Raw genomic sequence first — 27,244 nt, forward strand, 5'->3', positions numbered from 1 at the left:
TTCAATTGGTTTTACTTGTACTTGTATAGCTCATATTTTTTATTTCATATATATATTTGTTAAAGCTCATATTTAAACTTATTTAGGAAATTGAAATTATAACCTACCCTTCTTCTATAATGGTCTTCCTTTTAAAATAGATGAATTTCCCTGGTTCAATATTTGTTTTAAGATGACAAAATTTAAGAACACCATTTAGCATTTTTGCTAATTCACAAGTCACATAGCTATATATTTAGGAATTTAGGAGTAATGTTAAGTAGTTGGCAACATAATTGTCTGTACCTATGTTGCATATGAGACTATGATGCATCATCTGTAGAGTTATTTTTGGCTAAAAGAGGATTATAATAAAAATTCACCAATACAAAACAATATGTAGGAAACTATTGCCTCACAACAATTATTTTGAATAACTGACGTGATATTTCCAGAGTCCTTCTAAATGATAAAGAATGCTTCTTGTGATAACTACGTATGTAATTTGTATATGAACACTTCAGGGTGGACAGAAAACAGTAAGACCACAAACTCTCTGCTATCTTAAAATACTATTATTTAAGATATGGAAATTCTTTGAATCAAATTATTAGATACCATTCAGCAATGGAGTGCATTATACATGAAATGAGTTTGAAACAACCATGGGGATATTTTTCATCCATAATGCTAATAAATCACTATTTCCTCATTAACAGGAATACCAAGCCACATCTTTGTCAGGATTGAAAATAGGATCTTAACATCCAAGGTCGAAGACATTTATCTATAGCTTCATCGGCAACAACAGACTTTATTATTGATGAAGATTGTGAACTATGATAATTGAAAAAAAAATTATTTATGCAAATTTTCATCCTGGTGAAACCAAGAATACCTGCTAAAATTTCCAATAACGTGATAATGCCAAAAAAAAGCAAAGTTTGTTTATCAAATCAGAACTGCTAATTTTCCTCCCTTGCTTCATATGCACGAGGTTTTTCAAAATTCGCATAGATAGAAATTTGAGTGCGTAATGACTTTCCTGCAATGGTATAATCAACTGTAGAAACATGTGAAATCAGCCATGCTGTAGAGATTTTTTAATGTTAAATTAATATTCATAAGTTTAATCTTCTAATTTTAAACAAAGACAATCAAACTTCATAGCACTCAAAAATATAGTTTATGTAGCAATCAAGCATAAGGATATATTATAATTCATCACACAATGCATAAGAATTGATTACAATATGATCGAAGCGAAAAATTATGTAATAATATAATGATGGAATATGATATATTGAACAAAACATTTCAAGGAATGGCTTTATAAAGTCATTTTCCCACAGAACCAACAACCTAGCCACCAAAAACTTCTCTATCTAACAAATAACTAATTACAACAACCTTACTCAATTAATTAACTATTAATGTAATATATTTTAAAATATCCCCCTTATTACATCACTCTGAACAGATGTAGGAACAATGGTACTAGTTTGGGACAAACAACCACCCAAATATCACAAACCATGAAGGAAACACCTAATTGAATATATCCTTGGATTTCCTTAGTATTCATTAATACATATGAATTGATACATTCTCAACTATTCATGAATACACCATTCTTCCTGGGAACCAAGACATTCCCAATTATCCTCAAGAACCTTGCGAGACACACTATCAACACTCCACAATTGTAGTATCTCAGAACAGGGATAATAAAAAAATGACAATATTTGTTGAATATTTTGTCATTGATGTCAAAGGTTGATGATCAAGGTCGTATGGATTTTGGAGGTTCACTATAAGAAATAGAGAATTGGAATGAAATGTGTATCAAGGTATTTATTATTCATTAGATCTTCATCAAGTACTTGGTTGTCTAGGTGAGCTACTTGGTTGTCTAGGTGAGCTACTTGGTTACTTGGTTGAATTCCTTGGTTTTCTAGTTGGGCTTCTTGTTTGTTTGTTTGAGCTAGTTGGCTATTTGCTTGAGCTACGTTGACGGCTTGAGCTACTTGGTTGTGTGCTTGAGCTACGTTCTCTACTTGAGCCACTTGGTTGACGGCTTGAGCTACATGGTTTCATGCTTGAGTTGTGTGGTCATCTACTTGTGCTGGTTGCCTGTAGACTTTAGTGGCAACCTTATATTATATTAAATTAATATATTTCATTTTTAAATCACTTCCTCCTTGGCATACGTTGCATGTAAATCATAATCCTCCTTTTACACACATAGCATGTTTCTAAAAAATTATTATTTGTATCCAAATTTCTATAGATTTGTACTTTGATTTTCATCCACTTTAGTGTGTCTTTCCCTCTCCTAAACAGTGTCAATTTCTCTGATGTGAGATGAAATATCAATGACTGAAAGAACATCTAGGGACGGGTAAGGCTATATAGTTTTAGACAGAATCTAAAGTACAAAATCTAAAGTCCAGAGACAATATATTTGGGCAAGAGGAAAATAGGAAGAGCACGAGCATTGAGGAAGATGGTGATGATGCGCATAGGGGAGAGTGATGCAAGAGGAGACAATTTCTTTACTAACGCATGAAAAACTTAAAGCCATGCTTCATTTTCATCTGCAAACAGTCCCCTGTGTAACTAATTTCTTCATTTTCTAAAAAGCCATAGTTATAGCTCATTACATGCCCCTTTTACATATCTAGAGAATTGAAGAGAAATCAGAAAGACAGACATGAGAATTGCAATGCTTTGATGTTCTTAGACAGGAGAATTGCAATGCTTTGACCAAGAACATCTACACCTAAATTAGGACATCACCACGCAGTATATTAGGAGTAAAAATCACTTTGGAATATTTTTTTACTTCGTGTCCAATAATTAGAAACCAAAGAAAAGATAAAAATCTATTTCAAGTTAAAAAAATAGGTTCACAGACCCATCTTGGGAGAACTTGCTGGAAATTAGAGCATCCTACATAACATCGCAAAGCCTAGATATTTGAGCAAAGCATCCAATGGGATAGTCAAAAAAATAATTACCTTCTCCTCTTCCAGTGCTTGGAGCGGCCTCTGCTATCAATCATTTTAGGATAGCCATACCTAGATGCGTCACAAAAAAAGGTACTTACAAACATATCAAACCTGTATAACCTTTAGGCTTAGATTAAGAACGCTAACAATAGTCTTGGTCAGTCATGGTGATTCATTAGGAGATGGTGAATAATTATGGGTTTATAGGAAACTGATTCAATCAGTGGTGAATCCGCAGAACACTGAGGGACCCCGACCAATTGAAAGGACAGGAGATCGATTAGTTCTAGACCAGGTCTGGATTTTCAACTGCAATACTCAATTAATTGTTTTTGCATACAGACACATAATATAACTTTATTTCTATTTTTAGAGTTTCTTCAGAGATGGGAAGCTATGTGGATCTACACTCTAAAGACGTTTCTTTATCCTATTATCTTCATAATCCACATAGAGTATACTATAATATGTAAGATTAGAACACTTGCAATCTAACAATTGATTGGAATTGGAACAACATAATTTTATGGATTCAACGTCACCCTTGAAAGTGTAGCAACGACAAAGTGATTGCGCAAAGGGTTGGATGCATTTACTCTTTTCAATGACCCCCTTATATGCGCACATTGATTCAAGAGGTAATAGTATCTGAGAACCTTGCTTAATCTAAACAAGAGGTCTATTGGTGACATGTAATGCATGTGGAATCTCAGCATGGAAGCATTTCTCTTCACACTCCACAATCAATATAAGTAGATATTTAATCCAGCCTTGTTGATCTTTATAAGCCATTGCCTGTTCTCTTCTTGGAATTTGTACTTTGCGAGTTTCTTATTCATAGCAAGGTTTCTATGATACTTTAAACTTTAAATAAACCTATTTGTACTTAAATTTGTCCATAAACATATTCTCATAGTCCATATTAGTAATTGCTTCAAGTGATATTAGTAATTGCTTCAAGTGATCTTCCTGAAAAGCCCCTTGTGACAAATACATACAAAATATTTTCAAGAAGTTCTTGATCAAAATGTAAGAGCTTTTCTACATAATTTGAAACTTTTGATGCTATCTTCTTCATAACTCCCCACAACATTATGTTTTCTTCATACTTTTCTCTTGCAGTGTACTACAGATTTAAGTACGAAAATTGATATATATATATAAACAGATCACAATAGTTCAAGCGTGCATTAGATTTTGATATATGTATGAAGTCCTAAGAACTGTACAAAAATTTGAATTGATATTGCATTAGTAAATCCCTACCATTTGGCAGGGATGGCTAGAATCTTTGAAAACTAAAAGCTAGAACTTTATTTATAGAGAGAAATTGAGAAGTTCAAGTTCAACTAATTGGATTTTTCATAGTAGGCTCCATAAAGGGGCTTGCATCCTTTCTTTAATTCTAAGAACAGTACTACAGAAATAGAAAGTACAAGTTACTGAAGTAAAATAGATCTATATCTATTAAATGGGAGCTCCTCGTATATAGATATAAGCTTCAAGCTGGTCTTGGAGCATTGAAAGTTTCTCCACCAGTTTAGGGAATTTTGTGCTCTGTGGCAATTTGCAAACATATTGTTTTTAAAATTTATAATCTTAGAAGAGAACAAGATACTATCTATTTTGATATAATTTCAAAAATTTCTGACATATACTCAAGTGACTTCTACTTAAGTTATTTCCACATTATTGGTCTGCACTGTGTATGGGTGATAGTGTTGGAAAATACAGCCTATGAATTCCTAGAAGAACAGATATGCGAGAAAAACAAGAATACAAATTGAATAACTCCGTACATGAAGAGGATGAATATTATAAACAGACCATTTTAAATATGCTGCAGCAAATCTATATAAATTTTTGAGCTAATAGTGCAAAGAAGAAAGAGGAAAATAATGCTATGCTTAAAAGGAAATCCATAGGATAGCTGGGAAAAGACGATTCGAAAGTAATAAACAGGTCTGTTGTCTTTCATAACCTAAATAATAAAGTAAAGTAAAGGATAAAGGATTATCCAAAATTTGTACTTACCCAATAGAGATCCAATGCAAATCCAACTAAGACAAATAGGCCATAAAGACCAAAGAGGGATTCTTTGGCAATAGAAAGAAATTTAAAAAGCAGTGACAGAGGAAATTAAATAAAGGGGATTTTTTATCTTGCATAACCTAGAACAGAGCAAGGGATAAAGTATTATTGAAAATTTGTACTTACCCATGTTATAAAACCAAAACATAAGATATCAGCATGCGTATTTAGATCGGGAAACAGATTACCTGTTTGCACTGCAGATCTGGGTTTCTGTCCAACCCAATTGAAGAGTTTGCAGATAGAATCAAAATGGCTAGAGTATAGAAAATCCATAATATAGTGTTTGTGGAGCATATACCCTGTAGAAAATTGAAAATATAATGTTTCTGTGGCATAAACGTCCTTAAGATCCAAAAACCAAACTGAACCAACTCTGTCGTTGATAACTGCAATTCCATGATTTATCGGTGGCTTAGAAGTTGTTCAGAACAGAAGAAGAATGAGTTGAGTGCCCGCGAAAGAGGAGGAAATGAAAAGTTATGTTTAAGAAATCTGATTTTAGGCATTGTCTTTAACTTGAGCTAATTAAAAATTAGAAAATATAATTTAAATATAAAACAAGTATTAAATGTATTAAAGACAAAATTAAAAGATTGTCTTTAATTAACATCTTTAACCACTCTAGTGAATGCTTTCCTTCACCATCTTCAATGTCTTGCTGCACTTTTCCAGATTCATGGTTCAATTTCTTTGAATATCCAACCACGAAATCGAGAGACTGCACTTTTGTGTAATGGGATTGACGTTTCCCCATTATTTAACAAGAGCTGCAGGGCAGCCAAGTCCCTGCCGAAGATAGCAGAAGTTTCATGCTTGAATGCGAAGTTTTCATCCAAATAGGAAGGAGGGAATTTATAGGTACCTCAACTAAAGAGAAGAGCCCTACTCCTCAATTGGGCACTTTTCTGTGGCGGTGAGAAAGCTCATGTGCAACCTGCAAGTTCTAATATATTTAGGAGTTTCTGGAAGGCACAGGAGAAGGTTGGAGTATGATGCAAAGTGTTGATGCTTTGGAAAACAGTAGAGTCCACCTCTTTATATGCCCTCAAATGAGAATAGATACAATCTTCAGAAATGCATGCATTGCTATGAATTTGACAGTTACATTGCTAATTCATTTAAATGGACTGTATTAGCAAATGTGTTGTCCACAAATCTAGTATTGATCAAGAAAAAAGAGGAAAAACTGAACAAACAAATAATAAAAGTTAAATTTGAATTATTGATGAATTCTTTTACATAATCTAAAGTAAGTTTTGCCCTAACAAACTATAAATACAAAATGGTCTCATATATATGAGTCGTACATTTTAAGATTGAAAATTCTACACTCATTGAAGTTTGTCACCTGAAACATGGAATATAAATACTACAAAGTGATTCAACTGCAGGAATCTTCTATTTGGTTTGCATTTAAAATATATGCCTTCCCTTTGAAAAAATCTTCCAAATATTGTATGAAAAATAAGATGTACTATGATATCATTGAATTGTTTTTGCACTTCAATTTCTGATCCACTCAACATTATCAATTTGCTTGCTACTGTTAAACTATAATAACGCAGAGATGACCAATGATTACCCCATTAGTTGTGGCCTATGGATACAACATTTAGGATACAGAGTAGTCACAACTATGAAAGATAACACTAACATAAACAGAACAATATGAACTCCACAGCACAGATTAATTATTCAACTGTGATTTGCATTGTAGTACAAGCACCTCCCAGTATAATTAGAGAAAAACTCATATAAGGAAAACACAGATCATATTGCACCTGAAAGAACTCTAATGAAAAGGAGCAGGGCATGGACCTAATTGCACAGACCTATTTAAAGCTTTAAGTACTCTTCAATTTTCCTTCTGGAATTAAGTACATAATTGAATAGAGAGAAAAAAGTGATGCACGTCCCTTGACTTTGGCGATTACATGTGAGCAATACATCTACAGAGAGTCTATTGATTGTTGACTGGAATTCCAGAGCAGTAGACAGGCAGCAGGCATCCCATGCCATGAGATTTAATGTTAGTATTTGGTTCCAATGAACATTTCTCATTGATTATGGTATTGAATATTGTTGACTGGAATTCCAGAGCAGTAGACAGGCAGAAGGCATCCCATGCAATGAGATTTAATGGTAGTATTTGGTTCCAATGAACATTTCTCATCGATTATGGTATTGAATTTACGATGTAATTGCAATGCCATGCATGCTTTCCTATCCACTACAATATTCAATGTGACTGAGTAATTGAGATTGTTGTTGATTATAGTATGTGATTGGTTCTGCCTTTTGTTTTCCTTAATGGGGCAGGATTGCCAATTTCAGTCGTCTACTTGCTATTTGAGTGTCCTGGATGTCTCCACATTCTGTATGCTACTGTGTAGGTCTATCAGTGTTATATAAAAAATGAAAGAAAACTTTATAACTATATTAATGATTTGATCGGTTGCCTTCTAGGTAAATTGTGTGTAATATATATGATAGTGTGCATATAAAATTTAAAATTTGGTGAACAGTTTAATTTTGTGCTAGATAACATCAAATTGACTATTTTTTTAAAGATCAAAAAGTCCAAACTCGTCAATTAGAATGCTACAAATCAATTATATTTGAAAAAAAAAAATAAAAAAATTTGAACTTTAAAAAACTGTAATAATTTTTTCTTTCTCAGACTTCCAAACCAATTGATGCAAAACATGAATCCAAAGTATATCTCTAGCTATGGAAAGGATGGTAAAGATATCCTATTAATTCATTGTATCAAATCAAATGTCTAGCTTAATGAGATGATCAAGGTCATATAGTTATCTCAGAAATGGAGAATCTTACACTAATATCATTTTTTGAAGAAAATGATTTTTTTTGATTTGAGGTAGATTCATGCTTTCCATATTAATAGTTAGTGGAAAAGATATATTTTACATCTAAATTAAATCCCTTGACTACATTAATAAGTCAGGCGATAGCTTCTGCTGGGACTGCCAAGTTTTGCCAAGACCTCAAATAATATTAGACAAGAATAATTCTAATCATAACACTAATGACCAAAATCACTAAAGTAATTCCTCCATTGCTGGTGTTACTCAAAAAATTAAACCACCTCGCCATTTTAACTCTAAGCTACTTCACAAAATAAGATTGTAGAGCCTAGAAAGTTGTTGTTGCTTTATGACAGAGAACAGTGATATATTTAGACTAATTGGAATGTTGTTTCTATTTAATTGAATTAGCACTTCTAAAACAAAAACCTAAGTTACTGGGTTTTTTCAGAACCATCTCTACCAACCAGGCCCAGTAAATGCCCAAGATGGCTTTGTATTTTGCCCAGAGAAGCCCAAGGCTACACCTTCTTGGCTATCTTTAAATCTATGCCATTTGAACCCTTTGTCAAGTACAGCCAATTTGTTGCAAATGACACTGAGGATTTCGTCCATGTGCACTAGTATGCTGAATTACATGTATCTCTTTTGACATAAGAAACCAATTACAATGAGGGGGTGATGAAGAATCGAAATCTAACTCTGAGTATGCTGAATTAGACATTATTGTTGCACAACCTGTCAAAACTTCTTTAGATGGCAAAAATTTCAACTAACCTAGGTAAAAATTCCTTCCAAAAAAAAAAAACTACTGTCCAATCGAACATCTCATATTCAGAAATCTTTAAAAGTATGCTTTCTAGAAATTTATCTGCGATCACAGAATTAGTGTAATTGGCTTGACGGTGATTTTCCCAGCTTGCTTTTGTGAAACTTCAAATATCATTTTCAACCTCCTTTTGTAATGTCATATTTCACAATTCTTGCATGTTGAGTAATACCAACGTAAAATTAAGTTGATCATGTTTAATACCTTGATTCATTATGGGAAGTAATAAGGAGCTAAGAAGCAAGATACTGGATGGCATATTATAAGAATCTTGTTGACTCTCTTTACTAAGATCCAAACTAAAAATAGGTCTTGTGACTGGTATGGACAGTTTACACTCAAATGTCATCAAAATTGATACTACAATACAAACAATTTTGTACTCTAGAAAATTTGGCCTTGAAATGTAATCATTAAAACTCTGTTACCTCTATAACGCTTTCATAGTTATTTATGGTTGAGCCTTCACTTCCTACAGAGCTGAAGTTACTATTACTGAATTCTTGTCAATAAAATTATTAATTTAGATTTTGTAATACTGTCTGGTTCAAATGAATTACAAATATAATGTTCCTGTGTATCTACTATTAGGGATATTGGGCTGCCAAGCCTATCTAGAAGGAGGGGAGAGCTCATGGTTACAATTCGTCAAAGATGGAGATCATCTAGATTTGGAATCATAATTTGGGAATGACAGAAGTGTCCTAGAAGCTGGAAATATGCTGGAAAGACAGCAAAAGGAGTATATTACATGCATTCAGATAGATTTTGAAAGGATGTAAAGAAGCATTATCTTGGAGTGCTTAGGAAGATAATCCTTGGGGTCCTTTGTTGGATCAGTGAAATAGATACACAAGGAAATTGAGAATCCTAAGCTCCACCACAAACAAAAGGAAAAACAACATATCACTTTTTCAATGCAGGATTAAAACAAAAGAGTTCCAGCAAACAATGTCCATTGCTAAATAAACTCCCCAACCAAAAGATATTGATGAGCCGTACAAATGTAGAACTCATCTATTCCACATTAGAATGAATTTTGAAAAGTAAATTTGGGGAAAAATGTTCATTTCAGCATAATGAATCATTTGGTAGTTGTCACAATATTATCCAAAATCAATTTCTTTTTAAAAGCTTTCTTTCCAAATTCCATAAAAGTCAAAGCAAAAAATTTGATTTCCTATCATTGTGTTAGCACAAATATTTAGTCCTAGAAGCTACAACACATAAGGGTCCGGTTAACTAGATGAATAATCTAAAATTCAAAACATTGAAAGAATTTGTACCTCTTGATATAGAATTTTTTAAGACAAATCCTCAATGGATAGTCTGTGACAAGGCTAGTCTTCTGCCCTTCAATTGTTGTTTCCTGCAGCCATTGTGCAACTTTCAATATGCAATAAGTGGCTGAAACCATAAAGCAAACAATTTATTGAGCAACATTTAATAAAGCCCATGCTCTGGGAGAAGTACTTGCCTTCATAAATACATCTATAAATGGATCTAGTTTGATGCCTACTTCCTTCTCATGTCTCAAAACTTCTTGCAGTGGGTATGCAAAGAACAAAAATATTAGTATGGAATATGCTTACAAGATTGAGAGAAACACAATGCTTGCACAAAAACCCACCATATCTTGACTTGAATCCTTGACATCGTCTAGAGAAATCTACTGTTTCCCTTGCAGTCATTTCCACGTTGTGCAAATCTCGCAGGCTAATGTAAGTAGAAGTTCTTTGAGGTACAAACACTGTTAACAAGTGTCCCTTGCAGGTCACGGTTCTGGCATCTATAGAAATGCATAGGATTGCTTTCTCTGTGAGAAATAGATAAAAAGATACAAGTTGTTGTCATCACCAACATCAGCTTAGCATTAATATGGGACCAAATGAAGACAATAAATGTATGTAAACATTTGAATAAGTCTGAATGAGCAGAGCTTCTCTAAACAACAAATAGAGTCTCAATGCTCTATAAAACAAGTAGAGCTTCAAGCTACCCTGAGACAGCGATCAGGTCTTCCAGCCAAAGCTGTTAGCAATGTAGTTTTCCTAGATCTAGGTGGACCAAGAAGAAAATAGTTTAGTGATTGAACCAAACCTCTATACTTGGCAACTCAATCCCCACTGTAGTTGTACCCATTTTTATTATTATCACCCTTCTTTGTTTTGAATGCCATTACTGCAAAAGGATTTGAGTTTTAATTTTACCTCTCTACTCTTTCTCTGAATTTGGAAAGAAAGCGCTACTCTATGAATGAACGTCCTCTGCATTTCAGTGAAAAGTGTTGTGACTTCAATATTCTCGTATTTGAAATTTCAGTTGCAACAACTTCACTGAGAATGCTCTTCCTGAGACTATCATAAGTAGTGAGCTTTTGAAGAGCAGCTCATTTAAGAGCCTTTCCATCACTGCTTGTGAATGATTGGATAGATCATTCTCTTTACTATTTGATGCATTAATTGGTTCTTCCCAATCCAATGACATTGTTAGATAATGACAACAATTGAAGAAAAGCAGAAAAACAAGATTGTGAAAACAATCTTTTATTTTATTTTAAAAAAAGAACAGTTTTTATTTTCAAAAGGAAACTTTAAGTTTTTGAGGAATAAATCGAGTTTTATTCTATGTCTCTTATCTTCAAGAGGTTATATTTATTTCTTCTTTGTGAAGGCATAATCAATGTTTGAATAGAAATATTGCGGCACCAACTATGAAGTTGAAGATATAATGAGTTTCTTTTGAGCAATAAGAATACCAATACTTGCCCCGTGGATGTTTCCTTGACAATATGTAGACACATTTTGGGTATAGAGGTACATAGAGACATGGAACATGGGAAGCTTTGGTTATCATAGAAGAAATATGTGGAGAAGATTCTCATCAGATTCGGTATGCAAATGTGAAACTTGTTAACATCCCTTTGGCTTCCCATTTTAAGCTTTCTTCAAGTTTATGTCCTAGTACTAAGGAAGAAAAGGATTATATGTCTCGTGTACCTTATGCAAATGCAGTAGGAAGTTTAATGTGTGTGATGGTATGTACAAGACCAGATATTTCATATGCAGTGGTTGTTGTCAATAGATACATCGCATAATCAATGTCTAAATAGAAATATTGCAGCAGCATTTGTGAAGTTGAAGATGTAACGAGTTTCTTCTGAGCAATAAGAATAACAATACTTGCCCCGTGGATGTTACATCCCCATTTTTGACCTAGCTTGAAATATAGCCGTTGAGGTTCGCATGAAATCAGTTGGCAGTTTAATTTGATATAATTTGGCGAAATGGTAAGATAGTTGGTCGTTATGATTTCAAGTGAAGATGACATGTTAGTTGATCGTTAATTGCAAATTCATGGAATTAAGATGAAAGGTTAATTGTTATGATTATTTAAGATTAAAGAATTTATAATTTAATCAAGTAGGAATTCCTTGCAGGGAGCATGTTGAAGGGGTGGAAGCATTGTCAGAAAAGAATTTGGCAGGGCATCACCATCACTGGCAGACAGATTAAAGACCCAACGATCTGAAAGAGAATTACATCTGTGGGATTCGCATGAGTTATTTAGTAATTTAATTAAAATAATCGAGTTTAAATATAAATTGTATCTTAAAGGATTTTAATTTATCTTTTGTTATATTATTTTTAATAAATATTTAAGTGCGTGCTTTTAAATATGAAATGATTTGGCTTTATTAAAATTTAATAATTAATAAAGTAATGTTGCCTATAAGACTTTAATAATGTTCAAATTATAATAACATTTCAATTATTATAATTCCCGAATTATAACTTTCCAACTCTTTGCTGTTTGATTTAATATTCTTTTTTAATGATAATACTTGGCGGGGAGATCGATTTAATTGTTTGATAATTTGAATTGTGTAATTATCTTTTTTTTCAAACTTTATTTCCCTTTTAAAAGTATTTGAATTGAGTGGAATTCGTATAGTTTCTTGTAACGGTGAGAAGCCTTAGAGTCAGGCACTTTATTATTATTTTATTAGACTTCCATAGTCGTTTCAAGGGGAGATCTTTTTCTTCAGTCTTTAAAACCATTACCGCCAGACCAAGATAACATAACTCAGCGATTAATTTCATGTTCATCGAACTTCCTTATCATGTTGTGGGTAACAGTTCAGGAACGGAAGGTGAATAGGAGCTATTAGCGGCAGAGAATAGCGGTTATGCAAGGATTCAACACCTCTTCACAGGACACGATAATGGTATGCTCATGTCCAGTCCGAAGAATATATTACAATCCAACAGCGAATTCCATAATTGATATACAAATTTTGATTCATATTGCACATGATTACCGTGAGAGTTCACACCATGCCATCGATTCATTATCAACACAAACTGCGACTTTTAGCGGACAAAGGATCAACCGCAACAATTGGGTATAGGAGCTAAATGGGGGCATCATACCAATGCTAAGCCACATTTAGCGACTTGTATACCTGAGGACTGAGAATATCGCATACTTGTCATTATTGTGGTGACTGGGGTATATAAAGATCTTGGTAGCTATTAAAATGTGGCAACACATTAGTCATAGGTATTATTCATCACGAACCAAACATACAGACAACTAAAACTTACAAGTATCAAATGAAGTCTGCGAGCTATATAAGGTAGGGATTTAGAAGATGTCGTGTATACAGAGCAACTGAAATAGCCCATGAGGAAACGATCAAATGCGTCATTAAGTGTTGAAGGCACATATAAAGTCTCCATCAAGCTATATAGAATATAGGCAGAGTTGTGAATGTATAGTCAAGAGTGTTATATATCATGATGCCCAGTGGATGGTAAGATGTTCCCTGTCAATTTCGGGTAGGGAGGGCCTTTCTTATTGGAGATCGTGTGGGGACATATTGTGGTCCGAGGTTGGGTGGTAAAGCCCCTGACAATGTTTCACCTCTCTCAAGATGTCGGATATGCATCAGAGAGAGATAAGCCATGCATTCAATTGTTTATCAAAAATAGGTATTATCATTTTGTTTATGAGAAGGTAAGATTTAATTGAAGTATTTCATTGTTATCATCATTTTACTTTCATATAAATGAATATTGAATATAAGTATTTATCTAATCTTGAGAAACTGTCACAGATAAGCAATCTAAGGAAAAGAATTCCGAGGCCCTAATTGATCGTGTGATGGCTGGAACCTTAATTGATATGGTGATATTGGAAGCCCTAACTGAATCCGTGGCATTGAAAAACCCCAGTTGAATCCGTGGTTGCGGAAGCCCTAAATTGAATCCGTCATCGCGGAAACCCTAGATAAAATCCGTTGTCGCGGAAGCCCTAAATTGAATCCGTGGCTGCGGAAGCCCTAAGTGGTAAAGCATTACCAGAAGCCCTAAATAAACCGATGGTAATTGATGCCCTAATTGGTAAGATGATATGTGATGCCCTAATTTAAGTTATATTGGTATTTAGTGGTATTCATCAATTGATTTTTGAGATAGCAGTTGATTTGAGAAATTGTTAGAGTATTGGTGGACTAACTCAGGTGGTTGCAGAAGCATACTTAGATGATTTTTTAGTCTCAGTTTTCCAAGGTATATGATTTCAATTCCTGAAGTTATTTCATTTAATGGTATTTCAAGTAAGTGGATAAGAAATTTTTGTTTAACTGATTTTAACGGTAAATCTTCTTCACATGAACATGAATGATGTAACTGCCTTCCTATGAAATCAAAGTTATAACTGTATTCTATGCTTATGTTAGATGTTAATTTAGACTTGGAAAAACTGGATGTTACAGTGGATGTTTCCTTGACATATTGTCAAGGTTTTACCACGTATATTTGTGTACTGTCGTTTCTATTGTTATTATTTTATATTTCTTTTACTATTTCTTTGCATCTAATTTGTGCTGTAAGTATATTGTTTCTAGTTAATGCTTCCGCTTCCATAACAAGTGGTATCAAAGCAATTTCGTTTTTATAGTAGTTGTGTTAGAATTTGGTGTTGAATTTTTTGCAGCATCAAATGGCAAAGGTTTCAAATGCAAGATTCGAGGTGGAGAAATTTAATGGCAAAAACAACTTTGAGCTATGGAAGCTCAAGACACGTGACTTGTTAGTCTAGCAGAGATTGCATAAGGCATTAGATGGAAGATTTGGATATGAGATCCCTAAGCACAATCCGATTGTGTTTGGCAGATGGGGTGTTCTTTTTAATATTGTTGAAGAAGATACAATTGCAGGTTTATGGGGTAGAATGGAGAGTCTTTATATGACAAAATCCTTGACAAATCAAATCTACTTGAAGAGGCAACTGTATAGCTTGCAAATGAAGGAATGTATAAAAATTCTTGATCATTTAAATGTTTTCAATACTCTAATTTGTCAATTTGGTAGTATGGATGTAAAAATCGATGATGAAGACAAAGCAGTTACATTCTTATGTTCTTTGCCTGAATCCTCGAATCACTTAGTTACTTCTATTAGTTTTAGTACAACTAACTTCCTTGAATTTGATTATGTTGTGGGAGCTTTTTTGTCTGAAGAGGTGCAAATGAAGTCTAATATAGAAACCTCCACATCGGAAGCAATTGTGGCTAAAGGTCGTTCCACAGAAAAAGGGGAAGGTTCAAGAGATAAATCTAGATTCAAGTCAAGAGGCAAAAAGAGTAAGGGAAAATGTTGGTATTGCAATAAAGCAAGGCATCTTAAGAAAGATTGTTGGAAAAGAAAAGAAGAGAATGATGACTCCAAAAAGGAAGCGAGTCCAACTGAGGCAAATTCAGCTACAGTTGGTGAAGTGTTATTTGTTTGTAATATCTTACAAAATCAAGATGAATGGATTTAAGATTCAGGTGCTTCTGATTACATGTGTCCACATAGGAGTTGGTTTTCTTCTTACCAACCTATTGATGGAGGTGTTGTTTTAATGGGAAATAATGCTTCTTATATGACTATTGGGTTTGGGAGTATTAGAATCAAGATGTTTGATGGTATTGTAAAGACACTAACAGGGGTAAGACATGTACCAGAACTAAAAAGAATTTAATTTCCTTGGGTGTTTTGGATTCTACTGGTTATAAATTCTCTTGTCAAGGTGGAGTTCTTAAAGTTTCTAAGGGAATTTTAGTGGTGATGAAGGCTACAAAAGTTGGAAACCTTTATAGGCTAGAAGGAAGTATAGATGTAAATCATGTGACAATGGTATCTAAGGAAAGTGATGAATCTACTCGTTTATGACATCAACGATTGAGTCATATGAGTGAGAAAGGGCTAAAGGTACTAGTAAATCATAATTTGCTTCCAAACTTAAAATCTTTGAATTAAAATTTTTGCAAGCATTGTGTCTTTGGAAAGCAATGTAGACAAAAGTTTAAATCTGGTAGCCATACAAGCAAAGGTATTCTAGACTATATTCATTCAGATATTTGGGTTCCATCCTATAATGATCCCATCTTTTGGCCTTCACGTTCTCCAAAGTCTGTGGAGGATAAGAAGAAATTAAATTAATTTGTTATAAAGTCATTCAATTAAAATTAAAAGGTGGCTTTATATTTAATTAATTTAATTAATTATCGTATTACAAAGGAGATGCGTCTAGAGTGTGTATTAATTATTGGAAAGGTGGAAGCCTCTAGAAGCACAATTAATTATTGCAAGAGAGGAGTTTCTAGAGAGTGCATTAATTATTGGAAGGGGGAAGCTTCTAGCACTTGCAATTAATTAATGTTTAAGTTCTTTCTAGAAGGGTGAAGGAATAGGATAAATAGGGGTGAGAGTCTCATTGTTTAGCATCGGATTATTGTATCGGATGATTATGATTTGCATTTGATAAGAGCTTGGATGTGTGAATCACACTCCTTTTGGCAATAGAGGACGTTCATTCTCTGTTGTAACATTCTAGATGTCATTCCCTTAGGGTTTGGCCTTTGGAATACATCTCTTTGTACTTGATTGCAGCATTTTTAGAATTAATATAATTTCAGCAATTGATTCAGCTTTTGGGCATTCTTGGGTGTCCATTACACATCCTCTATAGTTTCTTTTGGAGGAGCATCATATTTTTTGACATTTATAGATGACTACTCAAGAAAAGTATGGGTCTTTTTTATTAAAAGTAAAGCTGATGTGTTTGGTGTATTCAAACAATTTAGAGTTTTTGTTGAAAAGAGTATAGGCAAATCAATCAGGTATTTGAGAATAGATAATGGAGGTGAGTTCACATCTTTAGAGTTTGAGAACTATTGCAAAGAAGCTAGGATCATAAGGCATAAAACCATAGTTTACACTCCTCAACAAAATGGTGTTGCTGAATGCATGAATAGAACTCTTCTAGAGAGGGCAAGAAGTATGCTCAGTAATGCCAAATTGTTGCAATAGATTGCAATATTCTTGAAGAGGTATGGATAGGTCATTTATGTGATTTTTCAAATTTGAAAAATATTTGGTTGTGATGCTTATGCTCTTGTTTCTAAAAATCAGTGTTCTAAGTTAGACCTCAAATCCAACAAATACTCCTTTGTTGGATATGGCGATAGAGTTAAGGGACATAGATTGTGGGATCCTACTACCCATGAAATCATCATTAGTAGAGATGTAGTATTTGATGAATCCACTCTAGCAAAATTAGATTTTGTTAAATAATTTGGAACAGAAAGAAGTACCACAATATCAACAAGTTCAGTTGGAAACTCATCCTTCTATAGAAGAAAAAGAGAAAGAAGATCTCTCCGAAGAAGAAGATGCAGATTTAGAAATATACAGGAAATTGTGGAAATACCACAACCATCTCTTAGAAGATCTACACGAGTTAAGAATCCTCCTAAAAAGTATGATGATTTCATTTCATTAGTTGCTTTGATTTCTAATGATAGGGAACCAAGTTGTTATCAAGAAGCAATGAGTAATGCTAAATGGAAAATAGCAATGAAAGAAGAAATGGATGCCTTAGAGAAGAATAAGACATGGGACTTGGTAGAACTTCCAAAGGATAGAAAGGTTGTTGGCTGCAAGTGGGTCTACAAATTGAAGAAGAGCGTTGATGATAAAGTTGAAAGGTACAAGGCAAGGCTGGTAGCAAAAGGTTATTCTCAAAAAGAAGGTATTGATTTTCATGAGGTTTCTTCACCAGTTGTTAAGCTTGTCTCTATTCGGATTGTATTAGCATTACTTAATCTTGAGTTAGAGCAAGTAGATGTTAAAAAAACATTTCTACATGGAGGTTTAGATGAGGATATATATATGGAACAACTAGAAGGGTTTGTTCAAGATCGCAACAGAAAATTTGTTTGCAAACTCAAGAAATCATCGTATGGCCTGAAACAGTCACCCAGGCAATGGTACAAGAAGTTTGATTCCTTCATGGTGACCAAATCTTTGTAAGAAGTGAGTATGACCATTGTGTTTACTTCAAAAGTTTAGAAAATGACTTATTCATTATCTTGGTATTATATGTTGATGATATGCTTGTAGCAAGTAAAAGCATGGCTGGAATTAATAAGCTAAAGGCTTAGTTGGCTAGGACATTTGATATGAAGGATCTAGGAGCAACAAAACAAATTTTGGGTATAGAGATACATAGAGATAGGGAACATGGTAAGCTTTGGTTATCGCAGAAGAAGTAGTGGAGAAGATTCTCATCAGATTTAGTATGCAAAATGTGAAACTTGTTAATATCCCTTTGGCTTCCCATTTTAAGCTTTCTTCAAGTTTATGTCCTAGTACTAAGGAAGAAAAGGATTATATGTCTCTTGTACCTTATGCAAATGTAGTAGGAAGTTTAATGTATGCGATGGTATGTACAAGACCAAATATTTCACATGTAGTGGATGTTGTTAGTAGATAAATGGCAAATCCAAGGAAAGAGCATTAGGCAGTAGTGAAATTGGTGCTTCAATATCTTAGAGGCACAAGCAATTATTGTATCACCTATAACTGTTGTAGCGATTTGGTTTGTGGTTATGTTGATTCTGATTTTGCAGGTGATTTGTACAGAAGCAGATCTACAACAGGTTATGTCTTTAATCTTGTAGGTGGAGCAATTAGTTGGATGTCAAAACTTTAAGTGACGGTTGCTTAATCTAAAACTGAGGCAGAAAATATGGCTGTCTCACATGCATGTAAAGAGGCAATTTGGTTGAAGGGTTTTTTGGGTGAGTTTGGAAAGTGCTAAATAATGTAATTATATTTTGTTATAGTCAAAGTGCTATCCATTTGGCTAAAAATCCAGCGTACCACAGTAAAACTAAGCATATTGAGGTTAATTACCATTTTGTATGACATGTTATTGAAGAAGGTGGAGTATCTCTTGAAAAGGTCCATACACCTCAAAATTGTATAGATATGTTTACTAAACCAATGTTGGTAGAGAAGCTAAAATGGAGTGTGGTTTCTCTTGGAAGTTGGTTTGCAAAAGGGGTGATACATGGACGTGGGCAAGTATTAGGTAAATTGTTGTCAAGGTGGAGATTGTTAGATAATATTTTTCACTTCCTGATAAGGGCAGAGGAAGCAATCTAATCTGCTGACCTTTCATTAGAACAACAAAAATAGGACCAGAACCTGCTATTGAATATAGAATCAGTTTCATCCACGTTGTCATTTAAGAATATGATGGTGGACCAAAATGGACAGGACTAGTACCTCCGGGGAAAATTACTGAACGAGAAGAAGGGAGATGGATCATTGAAGCAATTATGTGTCATAGTCACGGCGAAATAAACAATGCAATATGGGTGGTGCCAAGCCAGCTAAGCTTTCACAACGAAGAACATCTACACGGTATTTGCGCTTCCTATTCAAAAATTTCTTTGAATTAATGTCGGTGTCTGTAGAACTCAAAAGAGTTTTCTTCGTTCTCAGCATAAAGGCCCACATTTGTCAACTGGTCTTCATAGTGCTGAGATGATCTATCAGCTCCATCTGAGAAATTTCAGATTCAAATGAGCTCCAATGGAAATTATTTCCAGAACCATTTAATTGTAGTTCTTGCCTAACATTAGAGTTTCCAATACTTTTTCTTGGATTCTCTCCACCAGAAAAAGCACTTTTGTTAGAGAAAGCATCAATTAAGTCAGAAATGTCTCCCTCTGTTGCATCAGTTGTCAATCCACCAGGCTGGAGGCATTCAAACACACACTGAAGATTGGATGCGTGATTTGCAAACTCTTGCAGTTTACCTTCAAACTTTGTACCCTCTAATGCAAGCAGGTCATTGCATAGCTCGGAAGTGCTAGCATCACCAAGCTTTCCTGCTTCATAGAGTGTAACTGCATGAGGTTTCAAACCTGAAAAATAAAAATAGTTTACAAGTCATGTTCATTGTTAAGTACCTTCAAATATTCTTATTGAAAAACATAATTGTAAGCATGAGAATGGATCAAATAGAACATTTAACAGAGATGAATAAGAAAAATGTTAGATACGATGGAAACTTACACATCAGTATTACTACTCAAGAGCTCTACCAAATTCACAGCCTGATCATCAGTTGAAAATTGTAACATTGCATGTTTGTAATACCTCTATATGCTATAATATACATATTACTGACCCATTTATGTAGTTGAGTTTTGAGTTGTCATTCAAGTCCTTACAATAAAAGTGACATCTCATAAGTTTGATGCATATTTGATTGAAAAGGTTTGCATTTTTTCTTATAAAAGAGATGTCTAGGTATAAAAAAGAGGAACAGTTCACAGCGGCCAACTGATTTATACGAAAAAATGTTAAACAGAAAGCAAAATGTAATTACAGTCTTTTCCCAGAAAAGTGAATTACATATATAAGCCCATCAGTTTGGTGTGAAGCATAAGAAAATTGAAGTATAATGTCATAATATGTATACTTCTAATAATTGCACTCTAAAATGTTCTTTCATTGGATGCAAAACAATGATATATTATCATCAAGCCTCCCTAGAAAGAAGGCCTGCCATCACTAGTGGGAAAGTTTGGATCAGTTGCATGATGTCGTTTTTCCAGAACTTCACCCTCTTTCCCAAAGGTTAGCCAATGTTTAGACAGTTTGTAAAGATTTGCAATACGAATAGGAAGTAATTAAACTACAAAAGAACATGAAAGTAACCATCCATATTCAAGAAGCTCTCTTTAAAAGTCAAGCAACTTGTCAATGAAATAATTCTGGATAAAACCTAAGTTACCATGGTTCGTCCCTGGATCCCCCGAACCTGTAGAAGTTTGAACTGGTTCGAAGTTTGGGTCCGGTTCGCAGTCAAGTTAGGGTAGGGTTCTAATTTTTTGCCTGCTGGTTCGATCTGGTTCGAACCTGGGTGAATCAGGCGGAAAAAATCGAAACCATTTCGGATCATGTGCTTTATTGGCCTTGTGGACAAATGAAAAGTGTTCTTTTGCAAAATTTAATAAGTTTTTGGTGTCGACAACCCTAAAAGTTTGTTCTGAAATGCTTTTGGTGGCCTCTCATTGTCATTGTCATTTTTTGAAGAATTTGATGCCAATACCATTGTTGCTGCTGCTGATCCCATTGGCCTTAGCTCTATTGCTGAGTCAACTAATGCCAAAGAAGAAGATGAAGATTGAAGAAGATAGAATATTAATAGATTTTTATTCCATTAGTTGAACAATGAACATGAAACAATGATACTTGAACTTGATACTATGTTTCATTTTTAATGTTTTGATTCTTTGATGTTGAACTATATGGTGGTATGATCACTATGATTAGAAGTTTATGGTGTTTTTGTTGTTTATATGTGTTTATGCTACTATGCTACTAATGAACCCAAACAAACCCAAACCCCTTTCCAAAATTTTGACGAACTTGTGAACCGATTCTTGAACTTCAAACTTGAAACTGAATCCGGACCAGTAACTTAGTAATTTATTGCTGAGCACCTTGCGAGCTATACCACAGTGGCTTTCCAAAGGGACCATACCACATCATTGTCTTCAAAGAGAGTTGAGCACATCAATTGGATGCTAATGCGGAGTGTTGACTCGCTTCTGCAATATTAGCCACCTTTTTAACGAGCATTAATTACTTTGTAATATCAGTAGTTTGTATGATGAACATAACATTGCTTAACAAACAATTCGTATATTACACATGGAGAATATATTTGTCAGTAGATATATTAGAAAACAATTGTTATCAGCCACTAGAAATTGAGAAACAATAAAATTTTGTAATTGCTGATTATAAAGTATGCAAACGAAAGATGCCCTGTGCAATTGACAAAATGCCTTTAAGACCAAATTTTGAAAATGTGCCAAGTTTTTGGATAATTTTTTTGTCTACTATATTAGAATAGTAGTTTGAATTTTGTTTAGATTTTTTTGTTTCAATAGTTTCTGTTATTTTATAGATCCTCTAGTTTTAGAACTCTTCTTAGATTTTTTCTATTCAATAAACTTCCCTATTTGGGTGTTTGGATTTCCTATGAGAATTCACACTACAGCTGGGTGATTTAAGATTTCATATGATGATTCTTATCAGGTAGCGGCAATAGTATTTGTGTGCACTTTTTCCCTACATTCTAGCACTAAAATTTCCTTGTAATCTGGGCATTTTACAAGGTGAAGTTTAGGCAGCATGGAGTTTCAATTCTCGACATTGCTGGTACATGCTACACTCACATTTGGCATGAGCTTAATTTCTGCCTGGGCACGACTATTGCAGCTCATTAGAGGTGTTTGGCTAATATCTTTGGAGCAGCGTATACTTCTGATCAAGTTGTGTATGGTGCTAGGCATGGAGTATGTAGTTCAGGGACAAACTAGACATATTCAGATGCAAACAGTGGCTGCTATCAACCAGTCCTAAATCTGGACTGAGAAAGGTTCACACATAAGTGATCTGCTATAAGCAACTAAATTACCAGGTTGCCTGTATTTAGTATTATAATTTCTTGAGCATTTAGTAGTTGAATCCTAGCATATGGTTAGAATCTTATAACGATTGTCAGATTGTAATGTATTGCATATAATTACAATCAATGAATTCATCCTATCTTGCTAATTAACTCTTTCATGGTATAAGGTTTTTTCTTACATTGCATCCATATATCTAAGTTTGGTATTACAAGAAGTAGGAAAGCTGCAATTTTTAAGCATCCAAGATACATACTCTCTTAGTTTGTCCATGTGAGCTAGTTGGGCTCTTTACAAGTTGTGTCCTTAAGTGATGTCGGGTTGCCTTATTAGTGCGAGCTCCCTAAAGTAACAATTGAGATGTTTTTGGTCAAATCTTGTGATGAGTTCGTCTCTGAACTCATAATAGGTTATTGTGTGTCAGTGATCTGGAGTAACAAGGCAATGTTGCCACTAATCATTTTCAGGGTAAGTAATTATGTCTTTGTTTATCATATTTTGTGTTTGTGTGAAGGTGTTTTCATAACTTTCAAATGCTAGCACATTTCTATTAATAATAGCATGTATTTATTGTCACTTTAAAAGCTATGGACCTTATCAAGAACTAAAATTCAGCCATTTTTTTTCATGGTCTTCTTTTCAACCTTTTGAATCATAAGAAACACACTGAATATTTCATTGGAAGAGTAGGTAGATTTTTTTGGATAAAAAGCTTAAGACAGGTAAAAAAAAGTCTGGAAAATAAGAGAATGAACATAACTGGTTCTAATGACACAGCTATTCTTAATCTTAAAGTTATTCCTAATTTTTTTAATAATGAAGCATGACATTCACACATGTTTTCCTTGAGTACTTTGTAAAGCCTTTATCATTATTTACATTTTCTAAATTGTTGCAGGCAACAACAGTCTACAAGGGATTTGTGTCATTGTTGATGGTGGGATTTCGAACAGAAGACACACTGTGAAGGCCTTTACATTGAGAAAATCAATTGTTATGATGGGGTAGCTTTCTTGCTGGTATGGAGGAGGCACTGGTTGATAATTTTACGCAGGTAATCTTTAACATGTATAGATGCATAATTTCCATTTAATATGTTGATAATTGTCTATAACCACTTTAGGAATAGCTTCAGTTTACCTTTACTTCAAATAAGATAGATCTAGTATAAATAAACTGTATTTTTTGGATAATTTTTAATTTAAATGCAAGTTTTTTTCAAAATAGACAGGGAAGCATTATGATATGATCAAATAAACAACCCTTCCAACTTAAAAACCATTGGCTGGAAACAATAGCGAGAAGAGGAAATCCAAAACATAACCAACACATTTTGGGAACAAAATTTGTGAGTGAAGATGGAAGGCTAGGGATTTGTTCAACATTTGGCGATAATTTTTTTTTCATAGTTACACAAAGAGGTTTTTTACAACAAGTTTTACTCCAACTTTAATCTTGTGCCCCCTTTAGTATGTGATGCTTTATTTTCTCACACTCTATCACTTTGGATTTGATTTTCCATTTGTTCTGGATTTTTGGCTGGATTTTTGTTTATATTTCTGAGTTGGCTTGTTAACTGCATTGAAGAATATTCATATTGAGGCTTTGAATGAAATATTACGCAAATGTTGCAGATCAAATAGTAGAGCCTCATCAGGAGCATAAACTATAGGTTCTTTTATTAACATCTATGGTTGATGCTCCATTTTCAAGGAAATGATGTTAGACAAACAGTCAACTTCTGAAGGGACTAACAAACAAATAGTATTTTGAATCAGAATGGGGGATGTATTTCATTAATAATATGACAATATAGTTGAAAGATCTCCAAATGGAAAATGAATTCTTGCAAAATCCAAGTAATGAATAAAATCCTTGAAAAATATACTAAGAAATCAAGTAAAACTGTTGACTCGTAGGCCCATAAACATGTTAATGATTAGTATTGATGCTTACTAATATGTACTTCAGTTTTATTCATTCTAGGTGCCCAAATGTTAAATTGATACTCATTGATGTCAATTGTTTTGCTCCTACTAGAATTGATAACTTTATAGGAAGACTCTTCGTGGAAGAGAGAGAGAGAGAGAGAGGCACTCCTCAGATGGCACCAACACAAATGTTTCTAAATTCATTTAGTTCTCATTGCAATATGTGTATAGTGAACTAATCACTATCACTGTCAAATAATATTACATATTGGAGTCTGCAATTTTTTTCTACACAGTAGTGGTACAAGATTCCCACTCTACCATGAGGATATTATTAAAGTAATTCATAGAAGATGTATGCACTTTTAGAGTGTCTATGATCAGTTCTTTAGTTCATTATACAGGTGATAGGTCACACCTCATACAAATTCTCTATTGATGGGATGTATTATTTATGTGCCTTTGTCTTCTCTTTTTGGCATTGAATTTGTAGGCTCTTAGTTCTAGAGTTATTAATTTTTCTATTCAAATTAATTGCTCACAAAGGAGATGCTCTGTATTACGGTTATGGCAGTTATTTGCAGCATACACATAAATTTTTTGTCGTGATTTGTGACTATTTTGAAAACATACATTGCTCTAAATCCTCAAATCAAAAGGGGATTTTAGAGGCCTATTGGGAGGAAGTTGCCCTCACTCATAATGTGGAAGACACTTTTACAACCACAACAATAGGATGATATTTGGTGGAACGCTAATTTAGGGATATCTTTTTCATAATTCTAGGGTATATTCAATGCTACTATTAAGAGTACTAGCATTAAAAGTGCTGCCAATTATATGGTCCAAATATTTTGTATCATATTTGGTTGTCATCGTGTCCTTTTCATGTGCCTAGAACTGGAACTTGCTCCGTTTACCTTTAAAATCATCTATCCAAGATTAGTTATTAATGCCCCTAGATACATGATTACCTTGAAGTGTAATTCATGCATGCTAGGAGATATGTTATAGATATCTTTTCAAATTACTCTACATAATGATACCTAAACTACAGATTTGGGTAAGAGAAGAATCATATTTGAAGTCATTTCTCCAACATTCTAAAAACAAATGGAAATGAAACTCATTTTTAGGGGATATGTTAAGTGCCCAAAAAAATATGCATAATATAACAATCTGTCCTCTTTCCTAAATCATATATCCAGTTGGTAATAACACAGCTCTCTAGGCTGACAACTTACATAAATCTGTTGACATATTGTTTGGGTAACTGTAGTGAATTAATGACATAGTTTATTTCTTGTTACAAAAGAAGCCCATTTTGGTAATTAATGTCAGATGTCATATTTTACCACTAGATTTCTCTTAATTCCATTTCTCAAATAGTAAATTCTTTTGCCAAGTTAAGAGCATAACACTTGCCAATGATTCCGTTAGCACTGATTTTATGAATATTTCTATCCACAGTGACCTAGTAATTTTTGAGGGCCACGATGGCCATGTATGTTTGCATCTCCTTAACAGAATGTTTATATATTAACCAATCTTATGTCTGATTAGAACCTTTTTGTTCATATACTCTGATCTTTATTATTACTCAATGTGTAAAAGTTTCTCTCCTTCTCTTGGTTGTTGTAGAAAATATATTTAATTTAGATTTTAAGTACCCCTCCTAAGTTCCTCCCCATCGATTAGAAACATACATGAGTCTGAGCTCCAACATGTTTGATTCTAGCATGATTTGGTTATCTGAGGTATGGCCTACATACATTGATATATCTTTTTTTTTGCTATTCGCCAATGGCTGTGTTATTGCCTTTGAATCACTGCCTGGTAACAACTTCTTTTTTAGTGGAACTGCCTTTATTTTCTTTTTTGGAAATCCCACCTTTTTTCCAAGTAAAAAATAATTGCATATCATTTATATTATGACTTTGGTTCTAAGGAATTTAAGAATAACTCACATATAGGTGTATATTCCTTGTCATATATCCTCCATAGTCCATGGCAGTCAATAACCCTTAAAACCACTATGATCACAGAGAGAATGTTGTGGTTAAGTCTCTTTATCTCAAAATTATATGTTATCCTCTCCTGATTCTGGTTTTAAATCCTTGTGATGTGTTGGAGCCAGTTCCCTTCTATTCCCTCCAGAGTCCAAACGTTGGTTGTCATTTCCTTACAACTTCGTTTCAGAAAATATTGAATCTCTATATGTATATTTCAATTATGTTTGCAGACTACGACAACCATTTGGAATAGTTTCATAGCCATCAAGTGTTATGGAATATTTCTTTTCATACTATGGTCATCTATTGAGCATGACAATCATCTTTCCTGAAATCTCTTATTTTAGGAGTTCGTAGTTGTTCTGATACTATATTCATTAATAAGGATTGTTGCAAATGTATTAGAACTATCTGTACAATATATATTTTTCAAAGACAGTAATCTCTCACATTTATATCGTGGCTAAGACGAGAAGAGACATGTTCTGTAAAGGGACATGTCTATTCATTGGTTTATTATTTCTTATTATTACATTTTAGAAAGTTACTAATTATGCAAGATTATATATATGTGTGTGTGTGTTTATATATTAATTATCTTATGATTACTAATCAAAATGATTAACTAGTAATAATACTAATGTATCTCATGGTTCAATCAATGCGACTGAAGCTACAACATAAACAAAACAAAACCTCAACCAAAAATCCCTTGATTCCCTTAGGGCCTGT

At 33.8% G+C, this 27,244-nt stretch overlaps 1 protein-coding gene across 7 annotated transcripts in view; it reads left to right on the forward strand.

Moving 5' to 3' along the window:
- LOC149555158 (steroid 5-alpha-reductase DET2-like) overlaps positions 1-27,244 on the forward strand; it is a 59,693-nt gene that overhangs the window by 642 nt on the left and 31,807 nt on the right. For 3 of the 7 annotated variants that reach the window (XM_089829198.1, XM_089829195.1, XM_089829191.1), the window contains exon 2: positions 23,468-23,623. In XM_089829198.1, coding sequence (XP_089685324.1) covers positions 23,591-23,623 — 33 coding nt within the window. In that variant the 5' untranslated portion in view covers positions 23,468-23,590. Of the gene's footprint in view, positions 1-22,275; positions 22,581-22,993; positions 23,038-23,467; positions 23,624-27,244 lie in introns of those variants that run through there. The other 4 variants (XM_089829197.1, XM_089829196.1, XM_089829192.1 and 1 more) reach the window with 4 other exon arrangements.

Source organism: Cupressus sempervirens, chromosome 5, assembly GCF_028749045.1.
Source record: "Cupressus sempervirens isolate cs-2001-9-10 chromosome 5, ASM2874904v1, whole genome shotgun sequence".
NCBI lineage: Eukaryota > Viridiplantae > Streptophyta > Pinopsida > Cupressales > Cupressaceae > Cupressus > Cupressus sempervirens.